We start from the raw sequence: 24,123 nt of genomic DNA on the forward strand, positions 1-24,123 counted from the left end.
GGAAGAGCAAGAGAAGAGTTGTGGGGCTGGAAAGAAAGAGCAACAGCAAAAAAAAAAAAAAAGAGAAAGAAACAACAAACACATCAAGAAGATAAAAGAAACGGGGACATTCTGGGTTCTAGCACCGATTATTTTTCTTGCCAGTGAATTTGTGAATGAGATGTTTTCCGTTGGCTTCTCAGAATCAGGAGGTTTTGGAGTTTTTCTTGCTTTGGGGTTGTTTGTTGGGTTTGGGGTTTTTTTTTTAAGTGAAGGCTCTTGTATTTTGGTAGGATTTAGTTTGGGGATTTTTTTACACTGCCACCAACACTGAATTGTACCAGTTGCTTAATATGTTGGTTTTTTTCTAATACTTTCTTCTTTTACACTGTCTAACATTATCACAAGGATGGCAGAACTGTAGACTTCCATTCATGACTTTTCATTTCCTGTTATTTTCACTTTTCTTCAGGGACCTGATTAAAAGTAGTCTGTGCTGGTACTTATTATCTCTAGCCTTGCTCTGTTGTGTTGTATTCCCTGTTGCTTTTTTAGCCCTTGGAACTGATTAATTAAACCTTTAGTGCTAAAGTAATAGGAAACATGAATTGTTTAGTTTATTCATTAGTGTGTTGTGGGAGACATGTAGGTCTGTGGTGTGCTCAAGATAACTTTCATCAAAAATTATTATGGTAACAAGTACAGTGTTAGATAGTGACACTGAAAATTACCTTTAAACGCTTGACGTGTCTCATAGTGACATTTCAAATCATGTACTGCTTGGCTACTAATTGTCTCTCTCGCACTCCTCCATGTGTGAGCATACATGTGAGCTTACTGCTCTGTTGGTTTGCTGCAGGGTGCCAGTTCCACAAGCTTTGATGCCCCTTTAGAGCACCAGTAACATGAGAAGTGTCACAGGGCAGACAGCCATAAGGAAAGGATTGTACAAACCCTGCCAGAGAGGTCCTAAAGAAATTCCGTCTTTTTCCACAGAGAAATGCTACAGGAATTTGACATAAACAGAGCAGGCCAACAGTCTGAATAGACTGGTAAGAAAAGATAGTCTGTTTATTTTAAGCACCAGTAGACACAATATCGCTAGATCCAGATGTTCAAAACCCATGTATCAGATCAAGAAAGAAGTGTATGGGGCTGTCTGGTGACTTTTGGAGCGCATGGAGGAGGTGTTTTATTTTTATTCTCAGGAATTGTCAGACTTCAATGCATACAGTAAAGCATGGTGTTCCCACGGGCAATTTCACTGGCCTTTGCTGATTCTCTGCTGCTCTCCAGAGGCAGATAACGTTGCCTCCTTTTCATCTTGGTTCTCTCAGGCATTTTGGTCTCCACCTGCATCTTGGCTCCTCCTGCTCCCTCTGCTGCTGTTTCCATTCACTTCAGTGTCCACTCATTTCCCCCCAGGAGCCATCAGTATTCTGACCTAATCATGAGCAAGTACCTTTCACCACAGAGGGGCTGGTCCTGTTGACAGCAATTTTAATGGTGGTACTGAGCAGTGTCTTTTTTTTTTTTTACTGAGCGAAGAGTTCTTGGTGGGGTTTCATGGACTATGACTTGGACATGGAGCAGACAGAACTGCTCTTGCCTCCCCTAGGTGTTTATACACACACTTCTCCAACAGCTCCTTCACTACAACTTGATCCTTCTGGGAGGTGGGGATCTGTCCTGGGAGATGCCACAGCACCAGATGATACTGGAAACTTCGTAGCTTGTGCACCTTCTGCTCACTACTTGCATTTACAGTAACAGTGCTCTTCAGTCTCTGTTGCTGTTCTGTCCAATTTCAAGAGAAATTGCTTGTTGGATGGTCACCTTGAGGAACATCAGCCCACTTGTTATCATTCTATGATTGTTGAGCATTTTAACCTTTGACATGCAAGTACAATAAGGAAATAGTGACCATTCTGGGACAGCTTTAAATTTCACTGTGTAGGTTTCCTTACAAAAGTGGAATGCAAAAATGTTGGGAAGAAGATAACTTTTGTTCTTGAAAAATTTAACCACACACAGTGCAATTGATGTGCCTTGGGTACCGTAGGGTCTCTAAAACAACTGTTAATGTTCAAAACATCAACACTATTCTGACTGGTCCTCTCTTCCTAAAATTAACAAGGGAAGCAAAAAAAACTGTTTCCTCTTCTCCCGCCCTTTTATAGAGGGACTTCTCTGTAATGTTTGGATTGGAAAGTGTGCCACATACATTGCCTTTGAAGGACCTGATGAACCTCATGGAGAAAAGCAGTGATCTTGTTTTAAGATCTGTTTCATATTAGCATCTGTTTGGAGCTGTGCTGGTAGTTTCTTACAAGATGAACAGTCAGCTGCAGTAATCTGACTTTTCCTGCTCTCATTTCCAGCCAATGATGTGCATTTGCCTCCAATACAAATGAATGCATCTCCTGTACTGACAGAACTGAAGTGGCCAGGAGATCAGCATATATTAATGCTGACACTGCATATGACTAGGTAAATAGACAAAATTAATGTTCTCAAACAAACAGCTCTTGAGGCTATGCCTCTTCATTATCCCACTTCTTACAGGGAAAAAAAAAAAAGCATTGAAGTTTTCTCTGACATTACAGCGTATAATTTATTTTTTTTTTTGTCCCCCATTGTACTGTAAAATTTAGTAATCAGTTTTGTGTTTTTCATACTGCAATTGCTGATGGTACTTATTCGCTGTCTGCCTCCTCCTGCTAAGTCAGCATCCCTAGAAATGACTTCACCAGGTAATAGCTAGTATCACCCAGTCTTCAGAGAGGGCAGCTCAGCTGAGTAGGAAACTTCCAGCTGGGCAATGATCAGGCAAGGGCAATAGTTACGTGTTCATTGGCACAGCTGAAAAAATAACCGGCTGTTAGGATTCGCCAAAACAATTCTCCTGACAAAGAGGAGTAAAACAGACATCAAACACTACTACATACGCTAGCTTTTAAGTTTCTTTTCCTTCTGTCTCCAGCTGTCAAGACACCGTGAGAGAGATGCTTAACCAGATTATAATCATTTTCCTTTCTCAGAAAAAGGGATACTGTGGAAAAGTCAGAGCTCCAGCAGTTGTCTGTCTGCCTCGGCTGGTGCTGTCTGTGGGGAGACAGGAACTACATAGGCCTGTAAAAAGTTAATTGCCATTTATTGGAAGCTGGACAGGAAGGTGTTTCACACTTGCTCCTGGGGTTAGAAATACGCAGCTACTGTGCTAGCCCTGATACGTGTTTCCCATGACTTTGCCTACAAGGCGCTGCCCTGGCAGCTCCCACCCTTAGATTTGCATGGAAAAGTTGAGTACCAGTGGTGTACTCAAATGTGGGATTTATGTGTTCCTATCTTTCTTCTGTCAAACGCGAGTATGGAGGGTTTGTCTGGTATGGAAAAACAAAACCATGTTGAATATCTTTGAAGTGTTAACAAACACATCATCAATTTCAACACTTGTGAAGGCAGGCCCCTGCACCAAGGTCCCCTCTTGTGGGCAGGGGGTGAAGGAAATGAAAAACTATCATTTGATCATGTAATTTATCAAATACTGCAGGTGAAACGGTAACAAGCGTTGCTTGTGTGTTCCATGGTTGGTTTTTTGTTTGTTTGTTTTAAAAAGTATGAACCTCTAATAAAAAAATTTCATTCTTCATCACAGCTTCTTTATACTTAAACATACTTAATTAGCATTGTTAGCTGCAATACTAAAAGGAAAAAGATACAGAACAGGAGTTTGAAGGGAAGCTCTTCTGAATTTTATCAACAGCAGATCACCCTTTAACTTCCCCCGTTTGAACTATGGTATTGGATGTAGCTTCTCTTTTCGCAAGTTGTTAGCAAGGGATGTGTGTCTAATGACCAGCATTGGTTTCTGGGAAGAGAAGAAGCTGCTTTTCATCTTTTCATTCTTTTTGTGACACATTGACAAATGATTCTGTTCAGGGTAAAATAAAAAAATTATTCTCATGAAAGTGTTTTCAGATGTGGCAACCCTAAATAATGCATGAAATATTAGATATTCTATGAAAATAACCTCTGAGTATCATCCTTTTGGCTGCCATAGAGACTCCCTTAGCTGGTGAATCATAGTATGCAACTACAGCATCCATGAATTGGTTTCATATTATTTCCTTAATTTTATGTTGGAGTGTGTGTCACAAAGTATATTTAGAACATATTAATTTTTTGGATTTCAGTTCGTTCATTTGCCTAGGAAATGCTGAAAGCAATTAAGTTTGATTTAGCATTTTGACATATTTTATGCCATCTATGGCTCTTCAGCAACTTAATATTTTAGATTTCTTCTGTTTAAAGTGATAAGTAGATGTTGAGTGTGTAAATGATAACCTGACCCTTTACTGACCTCTCTTCATTTGTTCTAAGGAGACCCAGTTGACTTAATTAAATAAAAATATTATAATGGAATACCGGTAGTGGCAGAAAAGAAATAGACTGAAGGCTTTTACAATGTATAAGGGTTTATTACAAATGCAGTGACTGGCCATTAAGTAGTTACACTGGCTTTATGTAAGAGGAAGACATTTGTTTAGATAAACAAAAAATCATCCATAGAGATAATAACCAATTCTACCAAAATGGAATGTGCCGTTGGGGATTTTTTTCTCACTGGATTGAAATATGGCAGAGAAAATAATAATAATTTCACAAATTACCATCTATGAGAGAAATTTTTTATATGATGCATTCTGTTAACTTGTTTATTTTACTAATTCACAGTATGTGGCACCATCTGTATGGCTTTGTGTCCTGGGTTCAGCTGGGCTTAAACCACGACACTTTGCCTGGCTAGGTATTGTAGATTCATGGACTTTGAGGTACCATTTTCGTTTCACAGTACTGCGGGAAGATTTTAGGTATTTATTTTTGTAGTTTAATCTGTCAAAATTTATCTTGCAATATTTTGTAGAAATGTCATGCAGATGTGGCCATGACAATCAAAGACCATTGGAAATAAATTGCGAGCTAGGAAAAGATTGATTTTAGAACTGATGAATTAAAAATATAGCATTACCAATTGTTTAACTCCAGTCCTACTTTTTGTTATAAATATCTTCTTGGTGCTGATTATGAGGGGAGTGCTGAAGAGATTCATTTCTGTGAATACTTTTGCTGGAGTAGCACTGCGCTTGCATTTCCCCAGCATTTCCCCATCATTTTCACCCACCATCATAGTAACTTTTTGCAAAAACCGTCAGCATTAATAAAGTCTAAAGGGGATATGGGGAGTTATTTTAATATTTAATTCTAAAAAAAATCACAACAGCAGCTCTTGAACACTTCGCATTGTTGCTGCTGAATCTCTTTTATTCTGGCCTTTCTCCTTTTTTATAGGCTAAGTCTGCAGGAGGATGCTGACTATTAGATTTTGCATTAAATATTTAAATTCTGAAGTCTTGCTTTGCCTCCAGCTTGTGGAGTTGTCCTGGCAACCTTCAGGAAAGGTTGGGGGATAACAGACAAACTGTCTGCAGAGGCTGAAATAGTTCTGCTCACTGATGGCAAGAATTTTGATTTGATAAGTATTTTGACCCTTTAAAGTGTCTGCACCATTTCCCATAGGATTCGCTGTTCCTTTCAGATGAAAATTGGCTGCTTTTTTATATATATATATATTGGGGACGTTATGTAATTTTTTTTTTTTTAAATCTCATAAATGCTGTGACTGAATTTCAGTAGTTAAAAAAACCCACAAACAAACAAAGAAAACCACCCAGCCTTTCCGTACTTACATTTCCTCTGTGGTGTCTTCTCCTGGGACTTTCTGTACATTTTAGAGCAGATACTCATCTCATACTTTCTGTTCATAGGTACAGAAGGAGCAACAGTGGTCTACCGGAAAAACACTACTGAGTTGAGTTACCAACAGCTGAGGTCAATCAGGCTCAGATTTCCTGAGAATGAGTGACAGAGTAATTGCAAACACTGTACTTCAGACTCTGTGTCACGCAGTATTCATAACAAAGATTATAAAACAAATGGGAAACATAAAATAATGATGGTCCTGCTTTAATATGCTTTTCTGATCCAGATCCTTACTTCTAATCCCTAATTAAAACTTATAGCACTAGTTATATAGAAGCTGGTTCCAAAATGAATGGGATTTAAGAAGTAGAAAGTATATGATTTTAGATACAGTGATTTGAGGTACATTAAAATAGTGCCCTGTAAACTGAAATTAATTTAGTACTGGTCTGGAACATCAAACAAGTTTATGTGGTGTGGTTTCTCCTTCCTTCCCAAAGGCTATAGAAGGGGTTCTGGTTCTGACTCTAATGTCACTACATGACTGACACTTTGTACAGGTTGTAGTGAGTATCAACATGGTAAAATTGAAAAAAAATAAGGACAAATTAAATTGCAAAAAGAAAACAAGATAGAGGAATACAGCTAATAGAAACGATGTGTGTCATATGTAGGCCTGTTTTGCTGTCCCCTACAAAGTGGTGATATGTATCTATCTCTTTCTGAAGAGCACATTTGTCAACTTACAAGGCTTTTGGGGCATTAAAGAAGAACAACTGAGTGAAAATAAGCTGCAAAAAGTTTTCAGATTTGACTTTGTTTGGGATGAGTGAACTGCATGTAAGGTTGGTGCAGCTCAGAGAGCCATAAGCCTTCTTTTGAAAATCCTCGAAATGCCCTGATTGTTCTTTGTTCAGACTGCTGCTGTAGTTTCTTCACCTGAGTAGTGGGTGCCCTTGGAAGAAAAACTGTAGGAACTTGCAGTGTTATAAATAGTTTTGCTAAAACTTGGAGTAGAAATAAAACCTTTCACCAGAGCTCCAGGCTTGCATCTCAAGACTTGAGGAGCACGGCCCCTAACTTTGAGTAGTAAATAGTGTCCCACATCGGCTTTGTGGCTGAAGAATAAAGAGGTACCCACCATTGACTTTCTTAACTTTGGAGAATTTCTTGGTCACCCTGATAATAATATTGGTGAAGAGATTGAAAACATGTCTGAGATGGGAGCATTAGATGTATTGTCTCATGCATGGGTAGAAATCAGAATTTTACTATGCCTGGTTAAGATTTGCTGAGCTATTACACTTATTTACTGCATGTTATTTTCTAAGGCATCTCATGTCATTTATACATGTACTCATTTATATCCTTGACACAGATGTCTTTTTCCATTTTACCATATCCCTTCATCTCTTCAGGTTCTCTCTTGCTTAAGGTCTGTTCTGTTTAAAAGTATACAGTATTTAGGAAAATTTATTTTGGGGTGGGATGGCAAAAGAGCACCCTTTTCAGTTTCCATTTTTTTTTAAGCCAAGACAAAAGCCAGTCTACTTTCCCTGGTCAAAAAGGATCAGAAAATGTGAAATCTCTCTCATTTTGTATGCTGAGAACTTTGTCAAGTATCTCCCAGACTCTAGTAATGTCTCTTCAGGAGTTGGCTGTTTGCGTAGCTGTACTTACTGGATTATCGCTTTTAAGGACAGAGTTAAGTGGAACCAGAAGGAATACTGTAGCTGCTCAAGTTAGCATAAGGGAATATGGAAAACTTACTTATTTCATTTCTCCCAAAGATGAAGTATGCGAAAGACTATCAGACATCCACAGCTGAAGGTTGCATGAAAAATAGTTAAGGCACTGAATCACAATTCGTGTGTTCTACCACTTCTCAGTTTTGACTTAGATCACCCATCTAGGACTAAACCAACAGATACCCTTGTTATTTTGCAGTTATTCCAGAAATATGTTGATGCCATTTTTGTTTTAACTAGCTGTCCCAACTTAAAACAATAAAAGCTACCTTAAATAATACATAGATGCCACATAGATGTTTCTTACTACTTTTCTAGCATTAAGAGTAATGAATTCAAGTTTATATTTTTCAAACCATCTTTAGCAAGAAGAAACTTCCACTCATGGTAAAACACACTGTTGCTTGCAGAAAACCTCTCAATAGCCATACCTGGAAAATTTTCTAGTTAACAATGAAGTATATCAAAATGTTCTGACAGGTTGTGTTGTGATCAGCAGACACTGTGGTGGAGTGCACGTAGGGACTTTATTATGTTTTCTGCCGAGTCCAGTTGATGCCGTGATGCAGAAACAGCTCAATTTTTCCACTTTGAGATTTACTGAGAAATAATAAGAGAAAAAGTGGGCTTTTGCCAGCTGCACCATAACGTGGTAACTTTTCAAAACCTTGAAATATTTCAGTGAACTTTACTTACCAGTAGTGTCTTTTATCATCTACTGTAATCTGGGTGATCTGGAAACAAGCTATAATATTTTTATCTACTAGTCAGCAGTTTGGCAGAACTTGGATGAGCGTGTCCCAGTAGTTGTGCCTGTTCTTGAGTGATAGCCAGTCTGTAAGTGTAAGCTCTTCAGTCTGTAGGTAAGAGGTTTCCAGACCTATCGTCTGCAGTATTCACCTTGATCTATTTTCTGTAGTATCTGATGCTTTTATGTCACCCTTTGGAAAATTCTGACCCACAGTAGATGGAAGTATGGAGAGCTTGTAAGCCAGGTGGGTTTTTCTCGTCACTTTTTTTACATCAGATGTAAAAAGCACTCTCTTTGTGAGATTGTTCTTAAAATGAGATATTCAGATCCCTTAAGACTTGTGTTCTGTTTCTGTCATACAAATACGATAACAAAGCTGTATTGCGTGCGCCTTTGCAGTACCCTAATTTCATTGATTTTGTCTGCAGCTATGAAGATTAGAAACATTTTTCTCCTTTGGATTTTTGGGTAATCATTTGCATCAGTGGACATCCATGTGTCCCAGCCTCTTGCACCTTTATGGTCAGCCAGGGGACCCTCATCTGATCTCTTGCCTTTTGCTCTGCCAAGTTCTCCCTCCACTCAGCACTCAGATAAATTAGTAACTTCAGTGCTTTGTGATCTGGGAAAATTTACAGCATACCTGTGGGGAGTGTTTGATAGATACTATGGAACTTCAAAAAAGGAACAATAAATCATATTATATATTAATATAGTATTAATATATATATATTAAATGGGACAATATGTCATATTATCAGTAGATAATATTCTGGCTTTAGTTTTGGTGGCACTTTAGTGAGTTCCTACAGTGCCATCAGCTCAAGGCCAGGCAGCCAAAGGTGTTGCACAGTTTAGAGTCTTGACATTTAAGTAGAATACAAACATGCTCTTTATTTGTAGCATTTACCCAGATTTTAAAGTTTAATGACTTGCTTGTATTTTGTGTGTGTGGCAGAGATCTCAGAGATATTGTGTTAATATAGCTAGTGGGGAAATTAATTTAATGGAGTCTTTCATTATATTAGTCAAACTTCAGTTATAAATACTTGAACTTCTGAAGAAGAAAGCTGAGTACAACTGAGGACTTCCATCATGATGAACTCCAGATGGGATTTCTTGGAGTTTTGCTTCATTTTGTTTTTTCATAATATGAGTCACATTTTAACTCAGGAAGAATACCCAGTTTTCATGGTTGTGCAAGTGCTATTTGATGACTTAGTGGCAGCTTATGTATGAGAGTAAAATTAGATTTTTATATATGTGCATATGTGTGTGTGTTTAATGCTGTTTACAACTTGAAAATAAGGAAGACATTCCACTACCTAATAACCGTATTTATACCTAACATTCATGCTAATAATATGCTGGTCTAATATGTCATCATTCACCCAGATGCTCCAGAAATTTGGTTAGCTTTTCTCTAATTTCAGGAGGGTTTCTAAATATTGCTGCTGGAAATTTCAAGGGAAAAAAAAACCAACACTTTTTTGTAATGAAACTTTAGCAGACTTTTCATGCTGAATCTTAAGCAGCATTAATTTCTAGCGGGGGTTTAGCAATAAGTATGTTATTCTCTACTCTCAGTACAAAACCTGAGATTAATTTTGCCATGAAGTGTCTTTAGGTCTTAATTAAAACTGAAGTTACTCAATCTGTTAAGAGTGCCTTGACAGACATCACCTACATATCCTACTGTATTAAATTCTCAGGTATGAAGAACAATATACTGCATGTAGTACTTTTAACCTAAAACTTGTGCTGTATGTATGCAGTATTTCAAGTTAATAAATAATTGCACTATAGAAAGACGAGTTAGAGTTGAGGAGTGTTGTGCTACATGCAGGGAAAACGGGTGAAATGTGAGAATATTTTCTTATACTTTGTGGTTTTTGTAATGTCTTTAGATGTGATATTGTGAAACACTGATACAATGATGTGTGTAATGGAGCTATTCATGGCCTAAAAGACTGGCTTGTTGAAGCAATTTTACAAGCCTAAGCAGAACTGGACCAAAGTGATTCAAGGTCCTGTGGTGAAGTCATGGACGGGTGCTGAAGCATGGTTTCTTGCGCAGATATTAAGTACATTTTACATCAATTACCCTATCTCGGTAACAGTATATCTCCTACCCATTATATTTTATTAGCATTGTCTTATAGATGCTCATGCTTATTTTCTGTATTTCTTTTCCCCTTATCTTAGTGGAATTGGTCGAAATTGGCCATGGGCCTCTGGCGGCAGCAGCATTTTGGCAGAATTTGGGACTTTGCATCTGGAGTTTGTACACTTGAGCCATCTGTCTGGAAACCCTGTCTTTGCTGAAAAGGTTAGACAGTTCAGTCAAAATCATGTTGTAAAAGTTAAATCACATGTTGGGAGACTAATACCTCTGGGAAGAGACCTGGATTTTCCTCAGCTGCAAGCGTCTCTCACGGTTTCCCTAATCACCTTGGTGTGTTTTTGTACCAAAAATCTGTTCCAAAATCATTGTGATGCATATTCTTGTATATAGCATTTACCTGGGCCATGAAACATGTAGTTTCTGTTTATGTTCTAAATTAGTATCACATTAAATAATAAGACTGTAGAGCCCGAATGCCATGAGAACAAAAATTGGCATTATATTTGGGATAATAAGTGATGCCTATAGAAAGCAAAGCACTACAGCTCTACCTTGTGTGATTTCAGCAAGTTTAGTGTTCAAAGTGATGTATAGTATTACTACTGTCAGTGTGGTCAGAAAGCCCTTCTGTTGCACTGACCTTTGAACTTTCTTTGGGGGAAGGGAAAAAATCCCAAGAAAACATCATTTGACAAAGCTTTTGCCATGCTTACCTATTCTTCCAAAATTTGAGAACGCTGTCTTCTAGATATTTCTTGTTTACAAGAGCCATGGAAAACAGCTCCTCTTTCCCTCAATTCCCACCTAAGCAATTCTGCTTTGCTTTTTGGTGTATAAATAGTGAGTCATATTCTTTATAATACACTTTACCATTTATCTTCTAATTTTTCTTGCTCCCCAGTTAAAACTTCCACTTGTTTTGGTTTTGTGTTCTTACTTCAACTGCCCCATGTTAGCTAAAAGTGGTATTACCTATTTAATAATCTAATCAATAATGAGACTCCAAGTGTTTAGCCATAGGTTTAAAAGCAGTGGTCAAATCTAAAATTAATACTAGTTGTACCAAATTTAAGGGACTGAATGACTTTGCTACAGTACCACTGTCAGCACTGAAATCAATTTTGGGAATCAAACTCCTAGGAATGTTAATGTATTTAGGATGAATTTGAAGACAGAGTTTCTCTTAAATAAATCTGAGCTGGGCTGGGAGGACGGACGAGTAGGTTGCAGCCCCAAGGAACAGCCAGAAACAAACTTGCTAGATTACTTAATTATCTTTTGGCATTTATGGTAATTTAACGTATAACATTCGTTCTTCTAAGAGACAAAGTGTGATGAAAGTGTGTATCTCACAAATGCTAGGCTATGGTTCTCTTCCAAAGTGGCATTGAGCTATAGCCGCAAGACACTGAAAATCTATTTATGTAAACTGCTTTCAAAACTCTTTAGAGATTGCGATTCTACAGCCCTCTGAGGCAAGCCTTTCCAGGGCTGGTTTGCTTGATAAAGAAGAAACACTGGAATAAGCTTTGCATTGAAGGATTCACAGAAGAATTCATTAAATGAAGTCTAGGTCTTGTTGCAGTCTGCTTTTGGGCAATGACTGTTAGCAGCATAGTGTCAAAATGAAGAAGGCAGTTTGTGTACTACAATTGGAAATCCTAAAAAAGCTAATTTATCTTCTTTTTCAGCAGTTAGTTACTTGACCTGTAGGCATTCAGGGAGTTATAATGAAGCTGTCAGTGCCTTTTTGTTAGACTCTGGTCTGTGGTGCTCAGGATCTTCATTCTCCCAAGTTGCTACATTCACTTTTTCTGTAAATGTTATAATTCAGCATAAATTATTTCATGTGCTCTGCAATGGATTATGCTGCTGGATGACTCCAGCTGCAGACCATCTGCACTGTAATTGTTTCCCTGGGCCTCTCATTTGTTGCGAGCTCCTTAGCAGTGTCAGCGGAGTGTTCAGTGCTGCATGGGTTCCTGCTGGGCAAGCTGGTTGTATGAAGCTCAGTTGCAGCACTGCTCTCCTTTCCAGGCGAAACTGCTTTACAACTCACTTCTGCATCTGAACTAGGCGACAGGCTTAATATTTAATACCATTTCTGATTTGTGTATGTGAAGAATATAATGCTGGAGTGCTGAAGTAGCTTAGTTAAGGCAGCTAGCCTCCTTGAATTTCAGTATCCTGTGGAGAGGTGAGATACCCTGTATGGCAAGCCCTGAACTTCAGAGCTTGCTTCTGTTGCGTGGTTTCATTGCTGATATTTGATGAAGAACCTCCAGAGGTTTTGAGGAGCTTCTTTCCATGATGCTATCAGCTTAGAGGATCTTTTCCAATAGCAATATATTTGAACAGAGGTATTCAGGTGTATGAGTTAAATAAAACATTTTTTTTATTTTTGAGCATATTTGTACTTTTGTGGCTACACTGTTTTATTTGGGGTGTGGGGAAAATGGATCAGTGCTCAGTGGTTTGTACCTTTCCAATAGGTAATGAATATCCGAAAAGTTCTAAATCGACTGGATAAACCAGAGGGCCTTTACCCCAACTATCTAAATCCCAGCAGTGGCCAATGGGGCCAACGTAAGTAGCTCTCTTCCTTGTCAACTGTCTGTCGGTATGTGTTTGCAGTCGTTAACGTCTTTCTTTAATCACTGTTACTTGGTTTTTATATATATGTATTTATAAAGAACTTTTTTAAAGTATAAAATCCCTCATTATATCTGAGGTTCTGTACAATGTAAAAAAAAATACTACAGAAATAACCATCCTACTTGCTATATTTTAATGTACTTTTATTGATATTTTATTGTATGGCTTCTGCAAGTGGGGAAGTTTCTGAATATGTATTGTTTTGGAAAGGAACTTGTAGGCTACAAAACCCTTTTATTCAAAAATCTAAAGTGCTCTCTAAAGTAGCTATTTAAGGAAAAATAATCAGCTAGTCTGAATCAACTTCCATATTTTTAGAGTGGTGTGGCTCCACTGAAGATAAAAATAGAAAAATAAAACAAGTCTTTCCAGTTAATACTAGCTGTGATTTCTGTTGAAGCCTAATGCCAACAACTGAGGAAGCAGATGAAACAAAACTGTGTCATGGCATTAGTCCCCTTGGAACTATTACTGGAGACACCAAAATTAGAAGTGAAAGAGTATAATATAATGCTTGAAGTATTTGAAGTTCTTAGCCACTTCCTGATGACCAACCTTTTCTTGTACATTGCCTTCATTCAAAGCCTACATAGTGTGCAGGATCACGATTCTAGAGACCCTACTTCTTTTTCCACTTTCCCTACTGAGGCTCAGTCTGCCACCATCCAGTTCATGTGATTCAATGTTCTTATATTTTTTCATTTCTACATTATTGAAAGAAACAAACAAGATACATTACCTTGGTCTGAAAAGACACAAGCAGATGAGATGGTCCTGTAGATCATCAGTGTTGGTGCTGGTTAGACAGTACAAGAGAGGGAGAGGACTGGAGAAGTTTTGAAATATAATGGTTTGTTTAGGATGTAGCTACGGTGTAAGTAAGTCTGATTCTGGAGTCCTTATGGGACTGGCCACAGTCTGGATAGATAAGGTAATTTTCACAAGTGTAAAGAATGAGTGTTTTATTGAAAAAAATAACATTTTTGAGTGCTTTGTGTCACACTCTGAAATAAAAAGATGTGCAAAAAGGTTGTGCTGCTCACTTGTATTAGCCCATCAAGGTAAAGGCCATTTCCTTTTATGAATTAGAAGTACGCACATCATTTTAAAAAGCCTTCTAGTTTGCTGCGCTGTGAGGTATCCTTCAGGTCACCATCCACAAGGCTGTGGCACCCATGTGCATAACCATCGACTCTGGTTGGCATGTTGGTACGAACTCTGACATCCATTTACAGATCTGAGAGATGTGTGCCCACTTGTTACCTCTGTTGGTTCAGTACAGCTTTGTAACACATTAAAACCTCCTACTGGAAGTGTTCATCCTATAGCAATAGACATCAGGTTTGGCTAGAAGGCCACCTCAGCGTCTTTGAGCCAGGTCCAGTTACCTCCTTCCTTGGGTTCAGTCACTCACAAAAACTCAGTGTTTTGGTGAGCTGCATGAGAACAGATCTTTCTAGTTAGTTTCAACTAACACAGTGGCTCTGCCTTGTTTATTTTAAAGCAGTTAAGTAGCCTTATGGGCTTTGCCAGTTCCCTGTTCTTAGTATAATTGTGCCTTGTGTACTCCTTGTTCACATTAAATGCCGGTTCTTTATGTTGTGCATAGGAAAACTTTGTTTATACCAGCTGTGCTTTCCAATAGCATTGACAAAGTAAGTGCTTCCTGCACATGCAGGTATGATGGACACAAATATTGCTGCAGTCAGTGACTACACACTGAAGCAGCAAAAGCAAATTTGATGTTGTTGCATCTCTTTCAATTCAGTTGCCTCTGTCTGAGGACGCTGTTTTATCAATTTTTTTCCCATAGTAGAAGACCAGGATGTAAGACTAAAGATGTTTTATTTGAGATTGTTTTTGTAGGCTGTTTCCAGTTGATTACAACAGGGGGAAAAAAACCCAAACAGCCTAGAACCTTCACTGGTACAAGAGAGGAGCATTTTCTCAAACATGAAGTAGGGAGGGAGGAATAGTTTGTGAACATTTCTTTTCTAGCAGTGCTGTAACTATGAAGGACACTGCTGGATCACTGCCATTTTTCCTGTAAATTCATTTAGCCCTTGTTATTTTGACAGTAAACTGACAGTGATTTGCTGCAGCATGTATCAATTGGATTTGTCTACTGCAATAATGTATATAATAACAGGGCTTATTATTGATGAAACTGTGCTTGTGCTATTTAGTTTGCAAATGTCAGAGGTTTCTATGGTAATTTATTTAGGAAACTGTAAAGGTCATTTAAATGCTTCTGTTCAAAGATCAGCCTTCGATCATAGAAAATGTTCTCATTTTTTTAAAGAAGCCTCTTTCCCTTTTGGAACATAAACATTTAAATAAATGGTGCATTCTTTCCAGGAATTTAATATATCTCATTCAAAATGGGGCAGAGTGTTTGAACCTACAATGTATTTGTTAGGCAAAGGGACATTTGGAAAATGAAATCATTCTTGTATGTCACAGGCTACTGGAGAGAAAAAAGTTTAAATGGAATAAAAGTCTCTCATACGTTTGCATGGCTTTGCAACCTAATCAGAAGGTGAAAGGAGGCATTCCAAGAAGAGAAGATACTAAGTTAAAAAATAAATTCTTTGGGTTCTGTTGAATTCCTCCAACAGAGCAAGAACTTTGAAGCTAAGGTCAGAGCTAAGTGCTGGGAAGCACGAGCTCTGTACCACTTACCCTTCTGCATCTTGTTTTATGATCCTGGATTACCTCATGTGTGTCTTGCTTTTGTCATGCCCAGAATTTTGTGGTATGGACCCACAGACTTGTTGCATAGTATATATGTAACCAGGTCACCATCCTGGATGTCTTGGGCAGAATTAGTAGACCCCTTCCTCAGTGTAAAATTGATGGTTATAAATGAGTAGTACTGGTAAAGCACTTACTTAGAAATCCTTTCACTGAAGACTCAATAAATGCCAAATCCCTTAATGCTACCAGGCAGCACTAACTTAAAAAAACAAAACCTCTATCTAGTGTTCTTAGTTTAATGGAGCTTAAAGAAACACTTTATAAGCATTTTTATATATATGCTGTATATATACATGTATATATATGTGTGTGTATATACATATAGTTGTGGAATTTCATGTGTTAAGGGGATCTATGAAAGGGGATCTATGAAACTGTGATAGCCCCTTAAATTTTTGCCAAGAATCTTTTAGACTCCTGCACAGCAAGTGAATGCAGCCTCGTGCAAGCAGCTAAGATCTTCACTAACTTGCACATCACTGGTGCAACTCACACCAAATGGTCTAACATATGTGGTGTTAGGGTTTGCAGAGTTGTGTCCTAAACGTGTGCAGTTGAATAATCACTGCATGCATAGTACCAGATTATTTCACATAGTAAGCGATGGGAAGAATAAAGTAGTGTGATAGCAGTAATCTTCTGTAGATGTGGCAAAATCTTCTTTATTTCTTCCAAAATCACTGCTGAGTTCTGAGAGAAGCCAGAGGTTCAAAAATATACTATTATTTTTAAATATATGTGTTGGCATTTTGAAATACCATTAAGTAACCTGAAATTCAACTCTGCAGTAGTGAGCTAAAACATTTCATCCTTTTTTATGAAGTGACTTAAATGGAGCATTAGTGAATGAAAGAGCAAATAAAAACAATGCTGCATGTTAAGAGGGGAAAGCCTTTGTCAAATTAGAGAGCTCTTTCTACATTTTTTCCTCGTTTTAGAACTTGGATTAATACATTTTTGTATGGGATAGAGTATGTGAATTTAATGTTAAACATGTAAATTCTTGTTTCTTTGCCATGAACTCCTGTGGCACATTGTGGACAGTGAATAACTCTGGTGCTTTAACTTGACAAAGAAGTTACCATTTAAAGAAATAATTCTCTGTACGTACCAGCTAAGTTTTTCCTGAGGTTCCACACTTACATTTATTAAAGATTGTTGTAGGAAGAGATCATTAAATGCACTGTTTCAAACTGTATTTTGTTGCCCAGACTGAAGATGAAATTGCTGTTCAATCTCTTTCTTCCTTTTTAGATCACGTCTCCATTGGAGGGCTTGGGGATAGCTTTTATGAATATTTGCTCAAGGCATGGCTGATGACGGACAAGACAGATGAGGAAGGCAAGAAAATGTATTATGATGCTGTTCAGGTATATAAAATAGTTAAATCTTACTTTCCATAATAATCTAATCTGTAATAATCCTAAAAAGAAAGGCTCAAGAAACAATGTGAGAGATTTATGTCTTTGCCACCACAGTTGTGTTTTTCTAAAGAATTAGTTTCACTTTTAAAAAGACTTCATCAAATATAAATGCAGAAGGAATACAGATACTGTGGGAAAGGGCAGAGTCTTGAAGTATAGCTATTTCTTTCCAACTGCAATACAGTCAGTCTTCTCTGATACCGGAGGAGAAAAGTATAAAATATGCAACAAAAATGCATCTACAAGCAGCTCTCAGATAGAAATTCAATTATTTTTTCCTCCATCACCCCTAAATATATTCCTTCTGTCCTTTTTTCCTTACATCCAGGAGAGAGCTCCTCTGTTGTGTTTTGACCTTATATTTCAGCTGTCAGAATATTTTGATTGTGGGCAACAGAGATCACTATATTATGATAGATAATGATAAATAAAAATAGGTTTTGTTGCATAATGCCTTTTTGTTACAAGAGGCATATATTTGCCAGCTTCTATGAAAACAACCAGTTATTCAATTTTGACATTGACATGAGAAAGTTTTCAAAAATCAGAATTGTTCATACTTACATTCCTATGTCACGTTTTATTTATGATTCTTCTGGTCTGCAGTTTGCTTTGTTATTGATGGTATCCCCTTAATGTGCTGTTTTGGGAAAAATAATGGGTTTGTGACACCAGATTGAGACATGAGAAGTATTAAGTTTAAATTCATATTTACAGGCTTTCCTTCCAGTCTTGGGCAAAAGACCTATTTTCTCAGTTCATTGCTTTCATATATATATATATGCACACACACACATGCGTGCATATATATACACCTATACATATACATAAAAGAGGATGATATTACTTTTTTTTTTCCCATCCTTTCATCTGTGTTGGCTGGAAGCTCTCTAGGGCCAGGACTTCTATCTCATGCTGTGTGTATGTACAGTGCCACTGTAGACAAGGCTTTGAGACGCTAAGCAATATCTGCTTATTCTTCAATACATCTAGAAATGCACTATCCCTAGTGAAGAGATATAAGTCCCCTTTCAATTCATGTACCACAAAAAGTGGTGACGTTAAAAATTTGCAACCTTGGCTCATTGCAACTATCTTTTTTTTCTTTTTTTTTTTTTTTTTTTTTTTTTTTCATAGAGTCATAGAGTGGTTTGGGTTGGAAGGGACCTTCAAGATCACCCAGTTCCAACCCCCCTGCCACAGGCAGGGACGGCTTCAGCTAGACCAGGTTGCTCAAAGCCCCATCCAACCTGGCCTTGAACACTTCCAGGGATGGGGCAGCCACACCTTCTCTGGGCAACCTGTGCCAGTGTCTTAGCAGCCTCACAGCAAGGAATTTTTTTCTAATGTTTAGTCTAAATCTCCTCTTTTTCCATTTAAAGCCATTGCCCCTGGTTCTGTCACTACATGCCCTTGCAAAAAGTCCCTCTCCAGATTTCTTTCAGGCCCCCTTTAGGCACAAGAAGCTGTTCTAAGGTCTCCCCAGAGCCTTCTCTTCTCCAGGCTGAATGACCTGAACTATCTCAGCCTGTCTCTGTAGGAAAGGTGCTCCATCCCTCTGAGCATCTTTGTGGCCCTCCTCTGGACTTTCTCCAAAAGGTTCACATCTTTCTTATCTTCAGGGTCCCAGAGCTGAATGCAGTACTCCAAGGCAGGGTCTCACAAAGGTGGAGTAGAGGGGGAGAGTCACCTCCCTGTACCTGCTGGTCATGCTCCTTTTGATGCAGCCCATCAAATGGGGTGCATTTCTCATTAGAGAGAAAAGTCATTTGTGATTTGCGGTAGGGTGTGATCTGTGGTGGCAGTAAATCTGACAACCAAGTATCCTCTGCTAAAAAAATCCTGCCTTTGATTTTGTAAGTGCAGATTTGGATGCAGTCAGCTTCATTTTCACTGCTAATGTGGTTTTAGCTTCAGAGCAAAAGGTGGATTTTAAATTAGGTTTGAGTGCATTTGAGGCTTTAACGTAAGAACAGTGATACTGTAATAGCTCAGCTATTAGGTTGGCAGCCAAACAGAGAGAACAAAGTGTCTGATAATACAGTATCAATTCATCTTACCATGGAAGGCATTCTGAAGCACCTCAAAGCTGCTTCCAGTCTTCTACTTCCACTTGTTTAATAACGTCACATTTCTCTTTTAAACACTTCTTACACAGGCTAAGTGCTAATGCAGAGACTCATGCAGTTAAAAAACCCACGTGCCTTTGCTAGTATGTCTAGTCTGGATACCGTTGCAGCCAGAATATCACAAATGTAGTGTGACCATCACCCTTGTTGGAAGGACTGTGAGCATATTGCCTCCCATTCTGCTGGGGAGCAGCAGAGGCACTTTCATCCCAACTGATAACAGAGAGAGTCCAAGAGAGCCCTGTGCCTCAATGGCCAGTGCTGACTGCTCCTACTAAGGCTGAAAGGTTCACCTTCCCCTGACTTGAGTACAGCTGAGCTGAGGTACATCAGTACATCAGGAAGTCACTTGCTATATGCCACAGAAGCAGGTGTGCTTTCTCACATCAGCTGCACAGTGGCAGTGTGCCTGGATGCCTCCTGAGCCAGCCCAAACCACCCACTGGGTGGAAAGCTGCCTGCATCAGGGAAGAGTACTGGGAGCACTCCAAGCTGTGTCCATGCAGGGTGCAGCAGCATGGCTTTGTTTAAACTCACACTTCAGCTATACCTGGATAACAACCTCCTTGGGTTTGAAAGTACTTGCAGGCATTCTGAGGTCACAGTGGGGAGCAGAAGTGGTGATGGCCACCACATTGTGCAGCCAGTTCTCCATGCTTGGGATTGAGCTGGGGAAGCAGAACTGCCGGTCAGCAGCATCACCAAATGTGGCAATATCAATGTCAAGAGCCTGAGCTCTGCTGTAGATGACTAGAGTTGAAATACCTATTGTCTTAATACTTTTAGCAGTACTACATCTTAAGCAGTCCAAGCCTTGTGTCTGTCCATTGTGTCAGTATTTGAGAGAGCCAAACTAAATATGTGCTAGATTTCACCATGCTGCTGGTTGAAGGCTACTTCAAGTGTTTTCTGAGTGATGGCATTCATCTTCTCTGCTTCATGTACCGAGGTACAGCTATACCAAAGCTGAAAGTGTAACATGCAGCGTGTGGAGGTACAGCTTGATGCTGTAATGCAGCTGGTTCAGAAAAAACAGCAGGGAAGTTGGAGTCTCACAGAAGCTGAAGACTGCTTGGGCCCCATTGAGATGACAGGTTCTTCACCGAGTAACTACCCTGTTTTGAAATCCATCCCCGTTTTGGCTTTATTGCTATTGATCTCTTACTTATCTAAATTAAAGTTAATTTAAGTGTCTGCACAAGGTGCAGTCTTTTTTTTATGACTAAGCCTACACTTTTGGGCATTCTGAGACTGCTTCATATTTTCTTAGATAAATTTCCCCCGACGCTTTCAGAATCTTTTTAAGACTACGCCAGAGGGAACAGTGTGATTATTCCTGGCCATTCGGTCCAGCACATACCCACCAAATTCTGAAAGAGCAATGTGAAGGTTTGATGCCTAATTCAATATCGTCCACAATCCAGAAACCACAAATGAAAATATACGGTGTTATAGTTCCCTGTGAAAAGTTGAAATTTATTTAGGTAAAGCTTTGGGGTGATTTCTTACGTTGTTCTATAACTCATATCAAAACAAAGAGCTCTTTCTATTAGAATTTTTGTAGCACCTACAGATTGTTTTATGGTTTAAGTTAAAAGCAATAACTAAGATGTCAAACTAGATTTAGAAACTTTTTCTGTTTCCATAAATAAGATGTGTATTTTGCTGATGCCATTTAAAGGGTTGATTTCTAAAGGGAAAAGGGACAGAGGCAGTCTTATTTTGAATACCAGAGCATAATATGAATGTATTTATAAGGCCATCAGAGGGATTCATAAACTCAATTTCACATAAAAGACAAGTGAATGTATTTTTAATGTAACTTATTTTTCTCTTTTGTAAAGCAATGCATATAATGTTCTGTTTCATATAATACAGGAAGAGATCTTCTTAAATTGGTTTTGGTGGATAGCATGTAACATTTACTTACAAAACAAACATCTATGCAGCTTTTAGTCCTATTTTGAGCATGTAACTGCCCACAGAACAATCCATCAGTCTTTGCAAATATCCAGGACAGGAGCCATCCCATTCTTTTCAGTTAACACAGTTGATTTCTGAGACACAATTGAGTAGGTTCAGTAAGAGAGCATGATAATTTAGAGAAAAAGTGGACCTTGTGGGTTTACTTATACCTAGTCTAGCAACAGCAGTGCCACAAGCAACTGCATCAAATCCTCCCCTCTTGAATGTGTCAGCACTCATTTTCTAAGTTGAAGGGCAATTTTCCAGCTGTTCTTATTAATAGGTTGTCTCACACTTGATGTCTGATAATCATGTATCTTTTCCAGATTTTCCCATTATGTTTATTTCTGGCCATTGCTGCAAGCGTTAAGCATCTTAAATACTTTCTCTCTGATGCTCCTTCATCCCCTTCTCAGTTCTAGAGAAGAGGCATATCTAAAGGCTGTAAAGAGAGCAGTAACTCAGCCCAGAAGAACTTCATGGGAGTAGGGAGAATCCCTCACTAGGACTTCCCAAGCAGCTTGGTTCAGTGCAGCCCTGTGGTATCAGAGAGGTAAAGCTGCTGTGAGGCACAGCTTTATCTTAAGCCATGATAGTTTACTTTTAGACATTTAGATTGTTTAATTTTTCATCCTGGGTACCAGCTGCTTAGAAGATTGTAACAAGATGACTTACTGATCTCTGGAGAACCTAGCATGTGGAAGCAGAAATAGTAGAAATAGCAAAAAGAAGAATAGATGCTGTGAAGCAGGGCCATGGCCTTTCTCCGCCAGATTCCAACAGCAGTCCTGAAAGTCAGGCTCCTGCTAGGCTGGGTTGCACGATTAAGGAATGCAGTAACCTTTTGTGGGTATCCAAAGGTGAAAAAGTCATTTTCAGCCTCAGGATTTTGAGTATTCAGGCAGAAAGTATAGCGGATCACTCTATAATTTTTATATAATATTTAGTATAAAATATTTATATCACTTATAATTTTTGTTTGCACATTGCTAACTTTGAGACTAGCCTTACTATACTCAGTTTGTACTCTGCCAAAGGAAGCTATATGGTTTCAGTTTTGCGGGCATGGGTATGGTGTATATTTGTCAGCATTAAGTAGTGAATATTCTTCAGAGCTGTCAAGATTTCAGACTTTCAGATAAATAAAACAAATCCATGTAGAATCTTTTCTCATTGAAATGAGGGAAAGAACAAAGTGTTGTTAGCAAATTGAAAACATGATATTGGCACATAGGCCCTTTTCATCTCCAGAGTTTTCTTGAGTGTCTCTTTAACTGTGGTGACAGTTTGGTGGCTGGTCTGTGTTGATTGCAGTTTCGATTAAGTTGCTTGAAGTCGTTTGCTTTGTGATTGTAGTGATCTTAAAAAGTACGTAACTGATGTGGACAGTGACAGAACTGCAGCAACTCAATTAGAACAGTTTGTCACGCTGGGTAAAGCTAAAAGTATATTAATGAATTGAACATTCAGTACTTGAGCACTTCTTGGCATTGAAGGAAATACATAAATAGGGCAGACAGGGTGGTGCAATAGGAGCCCATCTTCAGAATGAAACAGTGCATAGAACCCAGCATTCCCTCTGCATACATTTGTTTTTTTGGAAGGGTGGGAGGTATTGTCTATAACTTCAATGTGTAAAAATTAATGGTTTATTTACATATTTTGTCAGCTGTCATGTGTAAAATATTTATCACCCAGCTGCACTGGTGCTCTGCACATAACAATAGCATAGCTGTATTTTGTAGGAATGCAAAGTTCATTGCACTTAACAGATGAGATCACCCAGAGGACTCGCTGCTCCTTTTTATTCTCTTTGCTGTATTTCCCCTCTTGAGAGGAGTTTTAAGGCTTTCCACAGCTGCTTACAGAAAGCATCAAGATTAAAGACAGGCTTCTGCAGATTTTTAAATTGTTAATAATATAATTGCACAATGCCTATGTTTTGGACTTAGACTGTGTTTGGCATAGAAAGTAGACTTTTTGGACTATGTTTGGTATAGAAAGTACTTATTAAAATGTTTGCCTATTTATGAACTATCAAGGAGAAGCAGCAGAAATTGTTAGGTCTCTTTAAGGATAATTTGAACTAGAAAAGTCCTGTGAGAGAAATTGTCCCCTTTTTACTCTTGGCTTTGCTATTGTTGTCACAGCAGCCTTGTCATTACTACTTGTGCTATTTTCATTTCCTTTTTTTGACATCAAAAGAATTTGTCAGGAGCAGGAGATACATAGCCTAGAATATTCAGAAAATGCAAAATGAAACATTTTGAGAGTGACTTGCTTTGATTCATGCCATTCCATTAATACTGTTTTAAGAATATGAGTAAATCCAGCCTTCTGGTAGAAAAAACAGCATTAAGTACATTTAGTGCAAGACCACTGGTGCGCTCAGAGACGCTTACAGATCTATACAGGGAAAAAAAAAAAACCTAATTAGATTTTCAGACAAAAGCAAATTATCAGTTTTCCCCTAAAACGTAATTATCTTTTTAGTGATCAGATGGATAGACAGCCCAGTAGTAAATGTTTGCCAGTGTTTCCATTTCAAAAATGTAGGTATCTCCATTCTAAGCATTCATATTTCATTTCACGGGTAAACTTGTCTGTATAACATGTCTTCAGTAAAAAGATGTAAAAGAAGTAAAAGACTTCAGTAAGTGCCTTATTGCTTTCAAAATGTTTCTTATATACTGTATTTAAACAAATGAAAACTCTTCTGTGTCCAAATCTCAGGTTTGATTTTTAAAGCACAGTTTAGTAAGCAGAGAGGACCTTGGGATAAGAAGATGCCTCTTTTCCTTGGCAGCAGTATTTAAATAAATTGCAA

General features: G+C 38.3%; 1 protein-coding gene across 1 annotated transcript in view; it reads left to right on the forward strand.

The window, feature by feature from the left end:
• Positions 1-24,123, forward strand: part of MAN1A1 (mannosidase alpha class 1A member 1) — a 145,983-nt gene that overhangs the window by 106,795 nt on the left and 15,065 nt on the right. Inside the window, exons 6-8 of the mRNA XM_061460031.1 lie at positions 10,447-10,570; positions 12,859-12,952; positions 17,033-17,148. Of these exons, the coding sequence (XP_061316015.1) occupies positions 10,447-10,570; positions 12,859-12,952; positions 17,033-17,148 (334 nt within the window). The remainder of the gene's footprint in view (positions 1-10,446; positions 10,571-12,858; positions 12,953-17,032; positions 17,149-24,123) is intronic.

The sequence above is a fragment of the Pezoporus flaviventris genome, unplaced genomic scaffold, assembly GCF_033815535.1.
Source record: "Pezoporus flaviventris isolate CSIRO_AGI_PZ_B2104156 unplaced genomic scaffold, CSIRO_AGI_Pfla_v1 ptg000031l, whole genome shotgun sequence".
Classification (NCBI taxonomy): Eukaryota; Metazoa; Chordata; class Aves; order Psittaciformes; family Psittacidae; genus Pezoporus; species Pezoporus flaviventris.